Source organism: Colossoma macropomum, unplaced genomic scaffold, assembly GCF_904425465.1.
Source record: "Colossoma macropomum unplaced genomic scaffold, Colossoma_macropomum, whole genome shotgun sequence".
NCBI classification, from domain to species: domain Eukaryota; kingdom Metazoa; phylum Chordata; class Actinopteri; order Characiformes; family Serrasalmidae; genus Colossoma; species Colossoma macropomum.
The window spans coordinates 24137152-24157279 of NW_023494809.1; the positions used below are offsets into that span (position 1 = coordinate 24137152).

Here is a 20128-nt window from a genome sequence, read left to right on the forward strand (position 1 = left end):
GCGGCTAGAGGGAGGGGTGGGGGTTGGGGGGGAGGGGGGGACTGGACAAGAACAACAAAAGCAGGTTAGGGGAAAGAGAGAGGAAAGATGTTGGCACAGGGTAGTGGGGTGGAGGTGGGGGGTGGGGGTATACAAGGGCACCAGTGGACAGAGAGAAGTCTGTGTGTTGGTCAAAGTTTTGAGTTGGGGCACACCCTCTACAAGTGATCCTGGGATTAAGTGGGTGTGAAATGAGGGGATTTGAAAACCATCCCCAAAATCTCACACATAGACACCTCCACCCTCTCATCCTGGGCCAAGCTGGACCAGATGAGAGCTCATAGTTTTCGGCCCAAGTCCAAACTGGAGTCCAGGACTGAGGTTGTTCTTATCAACTCTACTTACTTATTGCAGCCTATTAAAGGGAGAACACAAGCCCTGTCCTAAGCCAGGGACAACCAGGGGGGGCACACTAAACAGTTCTAAGCTGCAAGAAGAGAGGGATCAGAAATAACTGGAGGAGGAGAGACTGAAACGAAGAATGAGAAGAAGGAAATAGTGGACTGAGAGCTGAGAAGGGTTTAGGTTTAGAGGTGTAGAGCATTGTTTATGGCAAGCAGCCTCAGCCAGCAAGGCTTTCACTGGCTCCACAGCGCCATCAGCTGGTCAAACGTGTTGGTGCCAGGCTGGGATAGAGAAAGGGACATACCTCTGGCTTGAGAGTGGACTTGCAGCAGAGTGGACATATAGGGCCTGAACGGGTGAACGCCACCGGCAGACGACGAGTTCGGTTCTGACAGGCTTGGTCCTCACACAGTAGCCAACCCTGAAAGAGACAAGAATAAAAAACGAGCATTTAAGTCGTTAAAAACGACGAATAATTCTGTCAAATTTTCCCATCAATCCCCCCCTCGGGAGCTGAGTGTTGATCATCAGTGACGCGCACTGCCCCTGGCTTTCCACTGCCTGTACCGCGTGGGGCCATGTGGGGCCTGGGACAGGTGCAGCCACCCCCCACTGGCCCTGCCTGCCTCTTCCCCTGTCATTAGAGCAGGGGCCGGGGCTAATGTGGGTAATGCCCTGCTAATGACAGAGCCCCCTCTCACCTCTCACCCCAAATAAAACGCTCACCCTCGCACCTGTCCCCCACAGCATTAGCAGCACGTCGCCCTCCCTGCCTCACTGCGGCCAAAGAGACAGAGCCGGAGCAGAGCAGGCCAGCGACACCAAGGAGACTAGAAGAGGGGAGAAACGGCTAAAGCTGAGATAGAGAAGATATGGCTGCTGTCATACGAAAACCCCAGATTAGATTTTTACATATTTTTAAACATCAGCTGGCCTTTACATTTTGAACGTCACGAATGGACCAACACAAATAATAAAAAAAAAGCAATTTTTTTTCCAAGTTGCATTAACAAATGCTACATTTTTTCCTTCTTCTATAAATCTACCATTTCAAAAATGCAAGTTTTTCGTACGACAGCAACAATATGGAACCGGTCCCTAACAAAAGTACTACTTTTCCTTTTTATTCTTTATACTTTACTTTTTTATCTCTCTACTGCAAGCTTAGGTTATCACATAGAGGGGAAAAAATTAAGAAATGGCAAAACCAGAACAGCAGCACACAGCCTTGCCCAAATCAGTGTGCTGAAATAGGCTGGTTCACACTTGTTTTTACTGTACCTATATTGCTCTAGTTGTAAACCCAAAATAACTCAGTACAAGTGCTCAGAGCATTAGTTAGCTACTAGAATGTCAGGACTCTAGGCACAGACGTACTCTTTTCAGACAAGATAAGATTAGGCTTCTTTAGGATTCAATTGTATTATTTTGGTATGATTTACAATGATTTTTAAAAATACAGAATTGTGACTGGAGGGACTACAGTACTGTGCAAAAACCATGGGCTCCTAAGCACATTGTTTAAAACCATTTATCATGAAACTAAGTCTGTTTTTAACAGTATTTGTTTATTTGCATTTATTCTAATGATATATGATGATATATCATTAGAATAAATGCAAATAAACAAATACTGTACAATGCAACGCAAGCTTCTTATTTTGAAAAAAGCAGCTGATATTGATGAGTAGCTGATCTCTTGGATGCAGATTTATTAAATCCCATAACCAATATACTAGATTTAACAAAGTATTAATTAGCCAAAGCAGGTATTGGATGATAACCACAAATAATACTGGGCTGCCTCAAGGAGAGGTCTGAAAATGGTGAAACAAACACACTGACATGCATTAAAACACTACTTATTGTATTAAATGCTACTTGTATTTAGTCTACTACTTTTTTAAAGCTAATAAGTGCTGACTGCACAGATAAATAGCTTTTAAAATTTCTTTTCTAAATAAAATTTCATGTTTTTTGAATTTTTGCACACAGTTTCCAAAACTATATTTACACAGTAGTGGAATATGGACAAAAACAACAAACCAAGATTGTGACATTTGAAAGAACCCAGAAAATTGTATACTGGCTACCAAAAAAGTGAGCGCACAATTAATTGATTACTACTACAATAAACTACAAAACTGATGCAGTGGAACCACCACCTTCAGATGAACTCATCACAACGTACCCATGCATTTTAGACTCCTAAAAGACGAGTGATTCAAAGCAGAGGTTTCTCACTTAAAGCAACACCGTAACCAAACCGTTTCCAGTATGAGGTCTTCTTGTTTACACTGCTTCTTCGGCTGTGCGCTTTACAGTCACAGCTCCATCACCGTAGAAATATTCTACCTTCACTAAACTAATGCCACTGTTGATATATCAATTCAAAAAGCCCTGGTACTTCAGCGCAGGCTATGACTGCTCTCGTCCAGATTCAGTGATGAGAATAAGGAGAAGGCAGAGACTGAAGAAAACAAAAAAAAAAGAAAAAAAAAATGACGTCACTATCCCTCATTACTTTAGATACACATACACACACACACACACACACACACACACACACACACACACACATATATGAAGCAGAAAGCAGTGATGAAACAGAAGAATGAGTATGATAAGGGTGGGAGACAATGCGAAAGCACTTCCTGCTCTTTCTCCTCCACAACTGTTAATTTGCTCCCATTTCCTGAGCTCTGATTGATTCTGGAGGGTCACTTTCAAGCTTATCGGCCTCGTATTCGGGTCCTGTTAAAGCCTGGGATGGGCCTTATCGCTCACCTGTGCTGTTAAACACGCGCACGGAACACCGGCATTGTTCATTCCTCAGAACATTATCAGAATAAACAGTTCGTTTGAATTTTTCAATTAATCTCATCTGGGTGGCATTTTGTGTGGTGGGCTGATGTTATTTGGATAATTAGCAGCGAGCCTTAGAGCTGGGGGAACACAGAGGGTGTAATTGAATCCTGACATATGTGAGCTGTTTGGTTTTCATTTTGAGGAGAGCGACGGTGTTATCACCCCTCTGTTTGCCGTACGGCCCTTTTGTGCTCCAGGAGGCCCAAGACTAAACCAACAGAACAGTTCCCATGGGCCAGGAGAGACACAGCCCAAGGTGCATTCTTGGTAAGAAAATTGACTCAAAAGTGTCAGCATTGTGAAATTGAACTAACATTCTGAATTTTATATAACTCGTCACGTTTAACTGTTTCAGATCATCCAATTATTTTTAATATAAGATAAAAGACAACAAGAGTAAACACAAAAAGCAACTTTTAAATAACCATTTCATTAATTGGAGGTAAGATTTCAAGACCTTTATCATCCATGTGAAAAACGTATTACTCCCTAAACCTTATAACTGGTTGTCCTGCACTGAGTCTTTTACATCGCTGTGGAGGAATTCTGGTCCACTCTTCTTAGCAGAATTAATTTAATTCGGCTACACTGGAGGGTTTTCGAGCATAAGCTGCTTCATCCTACTTTGACTCGGCCACTCCAAAACCTTCATTTTGTTCTTTTGAGCCATTCAGAGGTAGACTTGGTTGTGTGCTGCGGATCACTGTCCTGCTGCCTAACCCGACTGTATTTAAGCTATAGGTCACGAACGGACAGGCGGACATTCTCCTTCAGGATTTACTGATTGAGAGCAGAATTCAGGCTCCAAATAAGACAAGTTTTCCTATTTGAAGCATGAGGCAAAGCAGGCCCAGACCATCACACTACCACCACGTTTGACTGCTGGTATGATGTTCTTACAGAGGAATGCGGTGTTAGCTTTACAGCAGATGTAACGGGATGCATACCTTCCAAAAAGTTCCACCTTTGACTAATCAGTCCAGAGAATATTATCCCAAAAGTCTTGGTGGTCATCTAGATGTTTTTTGCCAAATGCGAGACAAACCTTTATGTTTATTTTGGTCAGCAGTGGTTTGTGCCTTGCAGCTCTCCCTTGGATGCCATTTTGCCATGTGTCTCTTATTATGGAAGTATACATTAATCTTAACTGAGGCAAATGAGGCCTGCAGTTCTTTACGCGATCATCTAGGTCGTTTTATAACCTCTTGGATGAGTCATTGATGAGCTCTTGGCAAAATTTTGGTAGGCTGGCCACTCCTGGGAAGATTGACCACTGTTGCAAGTTTTCTCTATTGTAGATAACGGCTCTCACTGTAGTTTGCTGGAGTCCCAGAGCTTTATCCATGGCTTTGTAACCCTTTCCAGACTGGTAATGTCAATGACTTTGCTGCATCTGTGTTTGAATCTGCTAGAACGTGGCATCATGCGCTGCTTTTTGAGACCTTCTAGTCGCTTCACATTGCCAGACTGTTCTATTTAAGTGATGTTTAGATTCAACAGGTCTGGCAGTGATCATGCCTGGGTGTGGCCAGTGAAATCGAACCCAATAGTCAACCAACTATTGGTTAACTGGTTAATTTAATAGCTAAGGGGGGACTTCCTTTTTCACATAGGACCAGGTAGGGCCAAACAGCTTTTTTTCTTCAATAAATGAAATTACTATTTAAAAGCAGCATTTTTTGTTTACTTGGGTTATCTTTGTCTAATATTAACATTAGTTTGATGATCAGAGACATATGGAAGGGGGCAAATACTTCTTCAACAGCACTATACACATCACACAGTGATACACACCAAAAAAGGCAGAAATTCGAATTACACTGTGAAATAAATTTTTCAACTCGCTCTCCTGCACTGCTCAGCGCAAACACATTCAAACAGTTTGAGCAGCAGCAGATAAGCTCTAAACACACTGGCTGTGTGGAACCATCTCACATTTCCAGGGGGACGTCAGACAAGTGATTTATAACCTCTGTTCACATCAAGTATCAAGAGGGGACACAACACCCAAGCACTTCTCCATCACAGGTTTGCTACCACGTAAGCACAGTATCAGGTTAGATACGCAGAACATAGCAAAACATCAGAAAAAGAAAGGAAAGAACCCATTAGACCAACAACGGCTGCTTTTGAATTGAAAAACTTCAATGACAGTGAAAAAGTATAACTAAAAAAATTTTGAAAATTCAACGCCGTCGCTGATTTCATGGTACTACAGCTAAATACTGTAATAATTCTAGTATGTTTATTTTATGTAAACTTTTTTATTAATTGTTGATTCTTTTTGGCTTCCAGTTTTCGGGTCAGTGTGTCCTGGATGTCGGTTTCGTTTCTCAGCCACAGACGTTCTAATAAAAATAGTCAAAATAATTAAATAAAAATGGCATAACGGGCTGACACTCAATAAGCTACTTGTTACTACACGGTTAACACAGTTACTATACACTGGTGGTTGTCTATAGGCTCTCTATAACCGGTCTAACTCGGTTTGTTTTATGATAAATGCAGTTGTTCAGTCTTCTAGAGTTGCCAGTGACACCCATGATATATTCAAGAAAAACATACTGTAACAATTTGTCATGATAATGCTATCATGTGTTGTCAGGGTGGCCAGTATATCATCAATGGTAACACCATCAACAGAGAATCAGAGAGAAACTCTTACACAAATGACAACGTATAGAACAGAGCCCACATATTAGGTGTGCATCAGGGTAGATTCTGCTTTACCCATTCTCCTGCAGAGAATTCTGAATTGCTACTGAAGGGGTAGTGGAGAAGAGGAGTGAGAGGGAAATTACCCAAAATGCCCTGTTGCTCCATTTCACTTGCTCACTGACCCACAATTCTTCATTCCAAATTAGTACTGTTAGGGTGGCTCATGGTGCTACGTAACTCAAACACACACGACATCTGAAGACTATCATTAAACACCCTGACATCGGCAATCGCTAGCACAGCCACGATGTGAAAATTAACCTCAAAGTCGAATTAGGTGCATGCAACCACATGCCATCAATTCAAGCAGCCACTGGTTTAAAAAAAAATAATAATAAAAAAAACAGAAAAAGAAAGAAAGAAAAAAAAACAACAACAACCCACATCAATACGAACAGTGTGATAAACACAAACACAAATCAAAGATGGTGCTCATTTTCCAGCCAGCGTCCTTCAGAAACCTGTGTAACCGAGACAGAAAGGAGCAGGAAAAAAAAAAGAAAACCAAAAATCAGGGAGCAGCAGAGAGAAAAAAAAACATCTAATTGAAACACTAAGAGCTGGCTTCAAGAGAGAGAGGCAGGATAAAGCCTCATAATTGCATAATTATACCAGTCGATACCTGACACAGTGAATACAGCCACTTCTGCAGACGTCAAATGAGTTCCACATAATTTAACCAAACACTGGGCAAAGCCCGAGGGCCATGGATCAGCGCAAGCCAAGGGGGGAAAAAAAAGAAAAGGGAAAACAGCTTACGCTTTCTGCTTCTCTCTCCCTCTCTTTCTCCATTACAAACCTCCACTAATGTACTAAAGTCTGTTTTTTCTGCATGGCAGTTTTATCATTAATGCTGGCATTTCATAGCTGATGTCAGCTACTGCTTCAGCAGCTACAGAGGAATTCCAACACCTGCTATATGTATATAAATAACAATAAAATAGGCAAGTACATAAAAGTCAACGTAAATTAAAGCACAAGTAAGGGGAAAAGAAAGCAATATAGGAGTACGACTGAGCAGTATGACTGTCATTATCATGATAAATTACATCACAGTATGTAACATGCTTTTCTGAGCATATCGTATATCCATATCTCACTGGCACATAGAAACACATCAGAATTGCATGTTTGTTTACAAGGAGAGCATTTGGCTTAGCACAGCATGTGAAATGTTGAATATAAATTACTGTATTCATTCATAGTTTTTGATAGTATTTTTCAAATTGGCATCCCTTTGTCTTTTCTAATTCATCTGATGTCAGAAAAAAATATTTACCATGAAATATCATGCATCATGAAAACTTTGATGTATTGTGATGTTAATATTTTTCCATATCGTCCACCTCTAAATAGGGGTTTCCAAACAGGAGCTCAAATGCAGCCAACCTCTAAGACCGATCCCTGCAGATTTCTTAAAAAAACTGAAAGCGGGTCTCCTGAAAAGAATGGAAGCTATAATATGTGATGAGCGGACACTAAATACTGAAAAAATATGTATAGCTGTTGAAGCCTCTGCTTAAACGTTAAAATGATGCGGACACTGAAATATGAATAACTTAATTGCTGTTTTGACTAGAAAATAACTTTTGCGTGGTACTGTGTAAGTCTAAGTACCTAAGCAACCTTGTTTTATCTGAGCAGTAAAGTGTGTTTAAGTGTGTAAAAACACCATATAATATTAGAATGAAAAGTAATGAATATAAATGTGGTAAAAATATACAAGACTGAAAAAAAATAAATAAATAAATAAATAAAATAAAAATCTCTTATGAGGTAGTAAAAAGAAAGTTTGGTTCCCGAACTCTCCTTGATGCCCCTAGCAACTGTCACCACAACCAGCACACCTGATTTTAATGTAAAGGATTGATGAGTAAACTAGATATTGCAAGTAAAACTGGGCTGCTAGCAGGAAAGGCTTGTGAACGGTTAAACGAACACATGGACACACAAATCACTACTTAGTGTATTAATGTTATCTGTACAAGTTGTATTGATATATACAGATGAACAGACAGACAGACAGACAGCAAGACAGACGCACACACACCTGCGATTACAGGCGGCAGTGAAAAAGACCCCGAGACAGCTTTGCTCAGGCTTTGTACTTCAGTAATCAACAGATGTACTTACAGGCCTCGGCCCAGGCACCACAGAGAAGCTGAATGGGCAAAAAAGCGTCCACTTTGTACATCTTCGCCTTAATCAAGGCTTTTCTATTCAGCAATTTGACCTTTTGTTCAAAACAGGATTATCACCCCATACTTTTAGTATATTTATTTATTTATTTGTTCCCTCTCCCCAGCCAGTTACCAGGGGCGACCCGTGCGACGAACATAATTGCAATAATTTGTTAAACGCCATGGCAACCCACATTAGAATGGGGGTAAATACGAGGGGGGCCACTCTGTGCTGCACTCTCATTTTGCCGAAGACGCCAGGAGTCAGGGAACGTATGACAAGCAAAGAAGAGCTGGGGGGGGGGAGAAGAGAGAAGCGTGTATTTGCTTTGTCTCCAAAGGGGCTGCTTTATTGATAATGGTGGTGGGCTAAAGGTGGACGTGGCAGTAATTTCGTTGGTGATTAATGCCTTACTGGTGTTCCACAGCTAAACTCAACAAACAGCTCCGACTTCCAATCTGTAACCATGTAAGCCCCTAAGTCCCCCCTCACTCCATTACACAGGCGAGCTTTCTCCCTCCATCTCCGCGAACAAACAGCTCTATTTGAGCTCTCCCCTCAGCTGAAAGGAATCCTTAATTACACAATATTACCCCTCTTCATTGCTACCAGTGTGGGAGGGGATGGCAGGGCCGTGTCGGCTGAATCTGAGCCCCGAGCTGACAGGGGTGTTAGCATTCACAGCCAGCAGCTGTTTTACACATACTGACAATGGGGGCCACAGGCACAGGGCCCACTGAGGGAGGTGGCTACATTCACACAACTAATTGATTTCTGCGCTGCACGGTGGGAGAACAACCCCCCCCACCATGAGCACTCACTCACTCCCTCTCTCGCTCTCTGCTGCCGCAGACTGGGCTCAGAGATGATGACTGCTAATGGAACATTCATAAAGCCCCAATCAGTCCCACAGAACCGGAGAGACGCTCAGCATTCCAGGACCCGACCAGCATTCCAGAACCTCCCAATAAAACTGCAGGAATATGGTTAGAAATTACAATACGATGCTCTCAAAAAAACTTCAGAAACACATTAAATGTTAGTTTAATGTAACAAGACTGCAATTTTAATGACCAATTTAAATGCAATTATTTTCTCCAGTGCTTTAGCTCAAGTCCATTTAGTCACCAGAAAGACCAGCGCGTCCATTTTTTTGGCCACCGGCTCACAAGCTCTGTATTATTACATTACATGTCCCCAGTTAAAAACTGTAATTATTTAAGACACTGTAGAATAATGTAGGATATAATTAAAATTGCAGCTCTTGTGCTTTGAAAAGTGCACTCTTCCTTAAATTGAGCCTAGTCAAAACAAGACAATTCTTCTTGTGGTGATGTGACTTCTAGAATTTGAGACAGGGAACTAAACGCTGCCCTTAGAGCAAAAAAGTCGGTTTAAATGGTTAAATGCAACATTTGATAATCATCAACAGAAACTGAGTCAAATCTGTGAGGCTTATTAAAGGCAGAAATGAGCAAGAACTGCAATCACCCAAAATTTAACCAATATGTTTGAAAATTTGTAGAATTTAAATCAAATACATGACATAAGGCTTTTTTTATTTTGTGATATGGTAAATTAGGAGGCTGCATGAAAAATGTAGACCATTTCATTTTAAAATATTATATATTATTATATGTTATTATATTTTATTTATTAAGCTAAAGCCTAACTAGTCACCAGAAGCACACATTGTCTGACACTAACAAGCCTTTCTGAGCAAAACACAGTGACTGAATTAAAAAACATGAAGTTAGAAAAGCTGTTCAAGAATTCTGTTTGAAGCTGGCCAGTGTTTACCGCTTTTGTTTTACGACAGTCGGTTATTTTAGATCCTTTCTGACAATCCTACAAGACAGCATAATTAGTCCTGTTTAATTTGAAACCTTCAATAAAAAAAAAAACGCTGGCCTACTAGTTTTTGATGGTATTTCTTTAAAAGTGGCACTGTTTATGCATTCTGCCTGTACTGCAAAAAATGGCTCACCAGATTAAAAAATTACTTCACGTAGTAACAAGCAATCGAACTAGTTTTAGTTTTATTCAACTCAAAAAATTACACTGATTCAAAGAATCATTCATTCAAAGTATTTATTTAGGTTGAACAAAACTAGTTCACTTGTTACCACATGAAGTAATTTATCTAGGTTGATTTGATGAGCCATTTTTTTTTACTGTGTATTCAACATCAGCTATTCAACCAAAAAAAAAAAAAACAGAAGAAGTAAATAGTGTAATGCACATAATTTATAACAGCATCATGAAATATTGTGAAATTATATTTTTGCCATATCGTCCACCCCATATACATGCAACCTACACATCATGCAAAAAAGAAGTCTGCAGTTAGCAGGTTTGAATGTCCATCAAATGGCTTTGGCCATCCTGTCGAAGTAGGCAGTTCTTGGCCACATTGCAAATCAGCCTATCAGACTCTGATGACAGTAATGTTAGATTTTTTGTATTTGTTCAAAGGCAAACAAAATCAATTTGCGAATTTCACGTTTTACTAGTCAGGTAGTTACATAACGAGTACTTGGTTAATCAACTGCTCATGTCCGTCCCTAATTTAAATCCTCCATCTTTTGGCTTCTGGCATGACGCTGTTTCTGTTATCAATATATATTATTCCGCACACTGTGCGTTTCGCAACACTGTACTGACCGTTCTGCAACCAAAAACTGTGTCCTGAGGCTGAGATATCTCAACATTTGAAATTCATGACAATATCTAATTCCACACGAAAACAACATATGCTCCCGTTGTATCACCCAGTCTTAGCAGATGTCCAAACCCAATACGCTGTCACTGATCCGAGCTGGAGCGCCCCACTTAACACGCGGAGTGTGATTAACCCTGTCAGTCAAACTTTCCGAAGGGGGAAATTAGACTCAAACATATCAGAGTTCTTTGCATTGGTCCAATATCTGAACACTTGTCACACAGCCAGAACCCATATTACAGCCACAGCTTTAAAGCAGAGTGGAAGTGAAGAGAAGAAAAAAATTAAACCCATTTGTGGCGCAGCGGGAGGGGGGGCAGCTGTTTGCAGGAACACTCAGAGGCGAAAGGCCGCATCTGAAATTCAATAAAGGACCGCAATAAACAAACAGCATGTGTGAGGTGAGCTCAAATTAACCTGCGTTAAGTCCTCACGGAGTGGTCAGGAACAAAGTGTCCACCACAGCGTCTGAGTCACACTCCACTGTTTCTCAAAGGCGGCAGATAAATGCAGAAAAACTAGAACTTAACAACCCTAACAAAACACTAACCATTTCAGCTATGCTGCACACCGGGCAGCAGGAGGAAGCAAACACAGCAACCTTTCTGTTACACTGGGGCTGAATGGTATTTTGTTCGTTAATTGTCATCATAATACTGGATTCTGCAATCAAAGAAGGCTGAAATTTGCAATGGAGTCTAACAAAATCACAATATTGTTTTGCTGGCGCTTTCCCAGTCCTTCATGAAATGTAACAAAGTGCGCTCAGATGCTGACGTACGTAAAAGTTTGAACATCGGCGGTCAAATTACAGGTTTTGTTGACGTTCTGAGTGAAAAATATGTTATCGCGGGAGATCACGAGTGTAGCTCCCAGTGACGCCAAAGTTATCCATGGCTGGGAGTCCAAGAAAGCATATTAGGCCTCAGCCTCTTTGGCGTGGAAGGAATGGCCCTCCCTCTGCCCCCCATCTCTCAGCCTGATGCTAGCCAACGCGGGCATCTGTTAGCTAAAGTAACAAGTTTGGCAGTTAGCCTTCTCCTCCATGCGCTTTGAGCTGACTAATGATGTTGCATTAGCGGCAGAGCTTCACGCGTCTCGGAGGAAGCATGTGCTAGCTTTCACCCTCCCAGTATGTTAGTGTCATGTGATTGGTGAGACCTTGATAGTTGACCAGGCAGTGACTAAACTGGAAGGGAAATTGGGTAAAAACACCAAACTTTAATATGTCATATTACTGCCGTGTATAATTTCAGTTTATTTACTCAGTTAAACATCTTGGAAAACAAAACATATTATGTTGCCTAAATAAAATTTTGGCCTAAAAAAGACATTAAAGGCAGAGAGGTGTAATTCCGTATAACCTTAATGAAAAGTTTTCACAAATTTAGCATTTTACTATTGTCCGATTTTTTTTTTTATTTTTCCTTTTAATGCTCCTTATACTTCCAATTAGCATATCTCAAGTTCCCGATGGCTGAATTCAGCAGATAACAAGGACATAAGGTTCAAACTCACGCTGTAGAACTTGCGGATGTGCCGCCGGATGTCCAGCAGCAGCTTGTTGCTGATTTGAACAGGATGTTCCAAGGGGCTTCCACCACAAGGGATGTGACAGCAGCGCTTCAAACTGGGCTCCGTAACGCTCCCCTGGATGAAACACAGCAACACCTTTAGAACAAATCCAGCTGTGCATTGTGTCATTTTATATTTTAAGGCATGCTGGGGCATTTAAAAACTTTTAAAGGATCCACATCCTACATCTTTATGTTTGTGTGGTTTTATGCATCAAAATCAATCATAATTCATTTTTACATGACGCTTCTACAACCTCATTTATCACTTAGAATTAAACATGCTATTTTTTACTGCACTTTTAAAACTGATATACTATGTGTAAACAACCTCTATTACAGATGCATGAAATTTCCAGTCACCGAAAACACCACTTCTGGTTTTCGACCAAAAGAATAAAAAAGAAAATCTTGGCTGGGGGAAAACAACACACACAAAAAGATTGAACAGATTTACAAGAAAGTGTTAATATTAAACAATTGAATAATTTTAGTGCGAACTGAATTTCAGTTTCTACAAGAGACATTTATAAATCCCTGTTTTGTGAAGTATCAACACCCAACACCCAAGAACTTCTCCACCACAGATCTAATACCTCTTGAAAACATGACATCCCACTTAATATGCAGAATATAGTAAAACTGCCTGCCTCAGCTTTTAAAATGACAAATCCACAAATGAAAGTGCAAAGTGTAACTGAAAAATACTGTAATTTGTAACCTTGAATTACCAACTGTTCTCTGTCAGTGAGAATAATGGATTTCACAAGTAAATACTGTAAATACTGTGATAATTTTATTAAGTTGGACGTTTTTCTTTATTGTCAGCTCAGTTTTGTCATATTGAAAGAACTGGGTTTGTTAATAATAAAAATAATATCTACAAAAATAAAACAAGAAAAAACAAAACATAAGTTTTCAGTTGGGTGTTCTAAATTTCAATTTCAGCCAAAAGTCATCATCACTGCATCACTAATTCCAACCGAACCTGCTGCTTGGTACTGCTATTTAAAAAGCTGATGTAAGATGAATAAGAAAACAGACGTAAATGCATAAAGTTTTCTTTACATTGCAAAAAAGACCTACAACAGAATGTAAGTGAAACTGGGTTCTGACTTGGGCCCTTAATAGCTTGACTGTGTTAGTATATCAGGACAATAAATGAACAAATCAAAAACGGACCCGAGTTTTGCTGGACATCCCAACAAATTGCACTGAAATGGGCTTGACACAGTCCCAAAAATCTCCAGGGTACGCAGTAAAACGGAAAAAAAAAGAAAAGAAAAAGAAAAGCGCAAAGGTGTTGCACCATTAACCTTTCAGCCACGGTCCTGGGTGACAGCAGAAGAAAAGCCCTGCGTGTTGCTCGTCTGATCTAGAGGCTTTGGCAGTGAGTTCGGGCCGCGAAAGCTTGCAGCGCTCCCGTTGAGGGACGAGGGAACCGCCGGTGATTAAACAGTGGGAGAAAAATACTGCACCTTCATATCCCTTCACTTCACAAGCCCTACAGGTCCCTACTGGAGCTGTCTGGAGCAGCCATTACATCTCAAAGAGGGCAAACCACGGTTGGGGCGGGGGTGTTAATGCGTCAGCACACTAACTTTTGCTCTCCCACAAACACACAGTGCTCTGCTTTATGACAGGGCAGAAGTGTCTAGTCGCCCGCAGTTCAGACCACCGGTAGTTGCTGTAAGCCATTAGCCTATTTATGATGTTTACTTCTATCATTGAATAGCACTTTGAGGGGAACAGTGCTTCTATGCAAATACTCTTTTCTCTTTCTGTGGCCGGCTCCAGCCAGCGAGTGTGTTTGCATTCCTGCTCTCCTCCCTCCTCTCTGCGCGGCTGCCTCTGATAAGGGAGCTCTCTGCAGCCCTGGACTGCCCGTCTGCGAGTCAAGGCTTTCCCCTTCGCTCTTCCTTTCATCCCCCCACGCTGATGCTCGGCAATACTGCGTTCCTAATTATTACACAGTCTTATCAGTGAGGCTTGGTTAGCAGTGTGTGGGGCTGTGTGTGTGTGTGTGTGTGTGTGCGCGATCAGGGTCTGAGTGCATTCGTGAGCCACAGAGACATGAGGCTACATAGCTGCTTGAACCCAAGGCTGGCTCTACACAGTGAAACTTGTTGCATGCTGTGAGTCGCCTGCAACTTGTTTAAATGTAATGTTTAAATATTTGCAGCATTTTTAATATCTTTGTATGCTTTTTACAGAAAATTGACATTTAAGCAGCCATTTAAGCAGCCAGTTCTTCGTGGACTGCATACCTCTGTAGATGTAACAAATCTTGTTTCTGTAACAAGTTTCATCCCAAACGAATGAGCGCTGTGTAAAATTAGTGGGCATCAAAACAGGAGAAAATCAATCGAGCTACATACACCATGTTAATAGCAGGCCAAGAACTGTACAAGCAGCTTTTTAGTCAGCTGTTATCCATCTTCCGTTGTATTTTCTTGTTCATTGATCCGCTGAAATCAACCGTTTGAAAGTATGATAACGCATAATCACGACGCGTTATCAGTGGTTTGCTTGACTGTTTCACAAAGTTGAGCCACCTGCAACGGCTGCGGCTGAGTTTCAGGACGCTTTGACATTGTGCATTTAGGTTCATGTAGGTTTCATGCAAACAAAGCCGCATGAAAGTTTCACCATGCAAAGCCTAAAACATACTTTCAACACATAATGCCATTCCCTTCAAACCTGATTGAAACTCATTCGTCACACCTGCAACCAGGCTTGAGTTTATTCATGATAGCATCGTGAATCGCCAATGGATCAGCCAATTTCAGCCCAGCATAACAGCCTACTATGTTACAGTAACAGTCGGCTAACTCAGCAGAGTAAGCTTTGCTCATTTTATTTCTTACAGCAAGAAGTACCAAACTATAACATGAACCACCAACAAACTATTTCAGTACCTCAAGCAATGTGGTAACACCACAGTGATGCACCAAAATGAAAATGAATGAAACCGAAAATGAAGACACACCTGGCAGAGTTACGCAGACACCATCTGTAGCCTCACTGTTAAAATGATGCCAAAATATCAAACACAGCCAAAGTGCAAAGAATAATAATACAAAAAAAATAATTCAATGATGTACGACTGTTCTTTGCAGTCGACAATGTTGGACTTCGAGCCACATTCTGCGAAGACTTTACAAATGATTTTAATAATAAAGAAAAAGAAAAACCTTATTTGGTCCCTTTACTCTCCTGCAACGGTCGGCACAGAGGCATTCTGTTCAAGCTTCAGAAGACAGAGCTGGGAAAAATAATGTACATCATTTTGGTGCTTCACTGTGGTTCTATCACACTGCTGGATGTGCTAAAATAGTTTACTGTAGAAAAGTGTCAAGAATATGCGAGAGGCTCCTCAAGTAGAGTAGCAAGCTCGGACCAGTTTTGTGGCTGTGTGTTGTTTGTGGTGATGTTTTTTTTAATCCAAATTTAAATAATTTCTTTTGGAAAGCGGCTTCCCTACCACCATAGCCAACCCCCATCAATAATTTTGCTTATTTGCTGGTGACCAGTTTTCTTAAGTAGCTAAGGCTGGACGTACACTACACTATTTTTTGTCCGATTTTCACAATTTGAAGCGATTTTCCTGGTCGGAAGCTCGATCGGAAGTGGTTGGATCCAGGCATCTACATCCAGTACTCTGTTTACAATTTCAGCTCAGCTGCCAGTTTATAGTGAAATATTTTTCCAGCTCTCACTGTAATATCACTGCTTCTCAGCCCCATATTAATCCTCAGTTTGCGCTTTCACTACACATAAAAGCACAAACAAGTCTGGTTGAGTACGTTTAGCTTTATTCGTGTCATGTGATTCCTGAGGACATCTGGGAGTTTGAGTTCTTATTCGTAGCCCAAACTGGTTATGTGTGCTATATTCTCTCTTTGTCCTGTCGTCCAGTGTGAACATGTGACAAAAAGACAAGAAATTCTGTGACAAACTGATGTTAAGTTTGTGATGCTCTCCATTTCAGAAATCTGTAAAGATTTTAAGTCTTGTAGTGTAAAACCAGTCTGAATAGTGACCTTATCTTCGCATACCAGCTAACTAAACGGCTGCTTGTTTGTGATTTGTGAGTGTTTGCTCTACTTAGTTAGTTCTGTTAGTTATTTTCTCCTGACATAATAATTATACAAATAATGTAGAAGGTGATTAAATAGCTTGAGTCATACAATATATGAAAGATTCTACCTACCTCGCTAACTAAAGAACAACTTGATGTGTTGCATGCAGGTGTTTGTAAACTGTTGCATGCAAACCATGCTTCACACTTGTAACCTGCAAATAGTTTCAGGAAAGTTTCACCATGTAAAGCCACTCCAAGGTGCTTTAATACAGGGCTTGGACAATATGCACTGAGAAAGCTGTGTGGTGCATATGGAGGTTGACCATTTATGATTTAAGAATTTACAACACGTCTGCGTGTCGGCGTGTGTCGGGGTGAGGACAGTCTCTGTGTGTGTGCGTTTGTGTGTGAATGCCTAGCAGTCCTTGCAGAGAGTCTGGGCCTTCCCCCGGTGGAGTGAGAGTTCTCAGACAGCTAGGAGGACAGAGCTCTGGGCAAGTGGGGAGTACATGTCACTTTTTATGAGTTCCAGAAAGACGAGAGAAGGCTGCGTGCAGCTCTGTGCGAGTGAGCGCCTGAGGAACTCTTAATTAGGAGCAGATAACACTCCCCTCCCTTGCCCCTCTGACCTCGACATGGAATAAAACTCCTGTCCCATGAGCTACAGGACATGACTAAGCAGCTATGCCAACCAAAACTCACCCCAACCCCATCCACTACTGCCAAGTAGCTAAAAATAAGGGAGCAGCCTTACACATTAATAGGCTGGCCACTGCCTCCACGAGGTAATAATCACCTGCACTCCTAAAATTTATTGTTACTTGTCATTACACGATATTTAACTTGTAGATGAGATGAGATGAAGCGGAATAGTGAGAAACACAGCTGCAATGCCACAGCTAACATGTTTGCACGACTGATGAAGCTAGGTATGTGTGTGTGTGTCTGTGTATGCGTGTTATTCATATAACAACGATATATTGTACAGCGGATAAAATCAGTACAGCAGAAATAACACCAATGAAGCACTGATGTTGGCTCCCATTAAACATTGAGATAAAAGTTATAAGGTTATTTATAAGTGGCTTGTTTTGTATTTGCATTATTCAAGACCGAGTTTCTGCTGTTTGAGTTGAAGTTTGACAACAGGGAACTGAATCACATGTGAGCACTGAATTCGATTTGATAATATTCCGATCTGTCAAGTTACCTGAATAATATTTACCTCCTAAAAATCTGTATCAGTAACTACGGTCAGCTCGATATGAAATTCAGTCACTCACCGCTCCCTCGAAGACACTGTCATAGATGTTTTCTGTGCCGCAGTCAGGGCAGGAGAAGGAGAACCTCTCACAGTCCCGGTAGCGTTCTTCATCTGTGAGCTGTGGCGGGACGCCAAGGAGACCATCAGCTTCCTCCTCTCGCTGCTGCCGCTGCTGAGCCCGGAACTGCCCTGGATCCAGCCCTAAATATATAAATAACATATACACAACCAAATTGCTTAAATACTCACAAAACTGAAATTGCGCACACTGTAGCAATTACAGACTGTATAAATATTCAGACACTATTTTATATATAGAGCGACTTTTTGTTGTTCGCACCTTGAAACAAAAACAAAAAACAAACAGGCAGAAGTCCAGAAAGTGATTCTTGCTCTTCGCAACATCGGCAGTTGGTGATACTGGGTGAGCCACTTCCCATTTTGGAAACGCAAAAGAAGCCCAGATATTTTCAACACCTCACTCAAGAGCTGAGACTTTATGAGTGCTCTCCCAGACAGCTTGGATGCCTTTAAATCAGTTTGAGCTTCTTTTGCAGATGGTAGCACCATGTAAGACGAACCAGAACCGACATTTTTTTTTAGTTCTAGTTGCTGGAACACAGCCGATCTGTCATCTTGGTTGATGCCATGACAACAGCAAAGACAACGGTCACTGGCCGTGTGCGTTCATGTGACTTGCGATGGCCAGAAATTGCGTTCAGGGCACAAGAAATCATTGGTTATACATGTGTTTGAATTAATTTATTAATGCCTGCGCGCACTGTACGGATATATCGTGCTCGGTGTGTAAAGGCGTTGACCCTCAGAAAGCACACTGGAAGGTGCATCCACTCCAGCAGAATGGACCTTTAAAATGAACAGAGAACTCATTGCAAAAAGCCTGCCACATCACACAAATGAGCAACAGGAACCTGAGAGATGAACATATGACATATGTATGTATATATTATGTATATACATCTACATGTATTGACTTTGCCAGTCTTTAAAAGCTTCTTATTTTTTGGCTATGTCACTGTGCAGCAGCAGGAGAGGCATTATATAAAACAATTATATCATGTTTTACATCCCCCTCCCTCTACGCCCATCTATCACTGAGCAACAACACCCTGCTAGCTCAGACACCTTTCCGATAAAGTATGCCAGCCAGAAATCTGTCAAGGTATGGAGGAAAATGGGTTTCCAATTCACACTGAACAGGGACAGAAATAAGGACTGGAAACAAAACACAAAGGGGATGGGTGCAGATTTAAAAAAATAAATAAAAAAATAAATAAATTAAAAAATAACAACACAAAGCTATCCAAATTGTACCAGGCAGCTGAGATCATCAAATCATTAAGAGGTGGCAGCTGAATATCCATTTAATCTTCCCAGGTGACACTGAACACTATTAGAGCATGGAAAAACAGCCGACATCCCCCTGAGTAATTTGGCTAAGTGAATAAGTGAGTAAATAAATAAGTGTTGACTGCGAGGCTACAGGGATTAACCAGCGGCCCCAGAGCTCCCAGCCCCACAGGCCTACAGGCCCGGGAGCTGCTGCCATCTTCAGGAAGACATGCACAGACCCTCATTCCAGGGTCAAACCACATCAAAGAGTAGCCGAATACAGTGGAAGGGACGCTGTCTGGCACACAGGCAAGAGACTGCTGTGTTGATTTAGTGCTTTATCAGTACATGCAATGACCTGATCTTTAACTTAACCAGAATAAATTACTGTTTTAATGAGGGGCAGCATGACGATAACATTATCCTCATCAATCATGCCATGTTATGTACAAATATGCTTTTCTGGACATAGAGAGCACTGAAAACAGCATGTTTTACTACAAACAGCATAATTAAGCCTGTTTAATTGGATTTACTGCACTGAAGTACAAGAGACATTACATACAACTGATGTATTCAAAGTTTTTCAAAGTATTTTCTTTGAAAGTTAATCTTGCTCTTGAGGGCACAGAATATACACGTACAAGTTATGTTCTGTGAATAACTTGTTAAATGTCCAAAAATTCGGCCAATGTATTTTGCTAATACTCACTCGACGTAAACTGGGGTAGTTCTAATCTTGTATAATAAAAGTTAGAAAATGTTTTTAGTGAACAGACACAGTAGGGTCTTCAATGCCACCTAAATATGGGAAGCTTGCTTCACTCATTTCTCCATGCTTGTGCTGTTGTGTTTAACTATAGTATGTCTCTACTCTTTACTATCCACTGCCATTTTGTTAATACATCTATACATATTGTCACTTTGTTTATACACCCACGCATATTGCACAACTATTAAATATGTTTAATATCGTTTAC

The 20128-nt window shown here is 41.0% G+C and overlaps 1 protein-coding gene across 1 annotated transcript in view; it reads right to left on the reverse strand.

Moving 5' to 3' along the window:
- The window catches only part of pola1 (polymerase (DNA directed), alpha 1), a 61466-nt gene that overhangs the window by 12516 nt on the left and 28822 nt on the right, over positions 1-20128 (reverse strand). Inside the window, exons 33-35 of the mRNA XM_036558754.1 lie at positions 17815-17996; positions 12392-12523; positions 689-805 (exon numbers count right to left, since the gene is read on the reverse strand). Coding sequence (XP_036414647.1) covers positions 689-805; positions 12392-12523; positions 17815-17996 — 431 coding nt within the window. The remainder of the gene's footprint in view (positions 1-688; positions 806-12391; positions 12524-17814; positions 17997-20128) is intronic.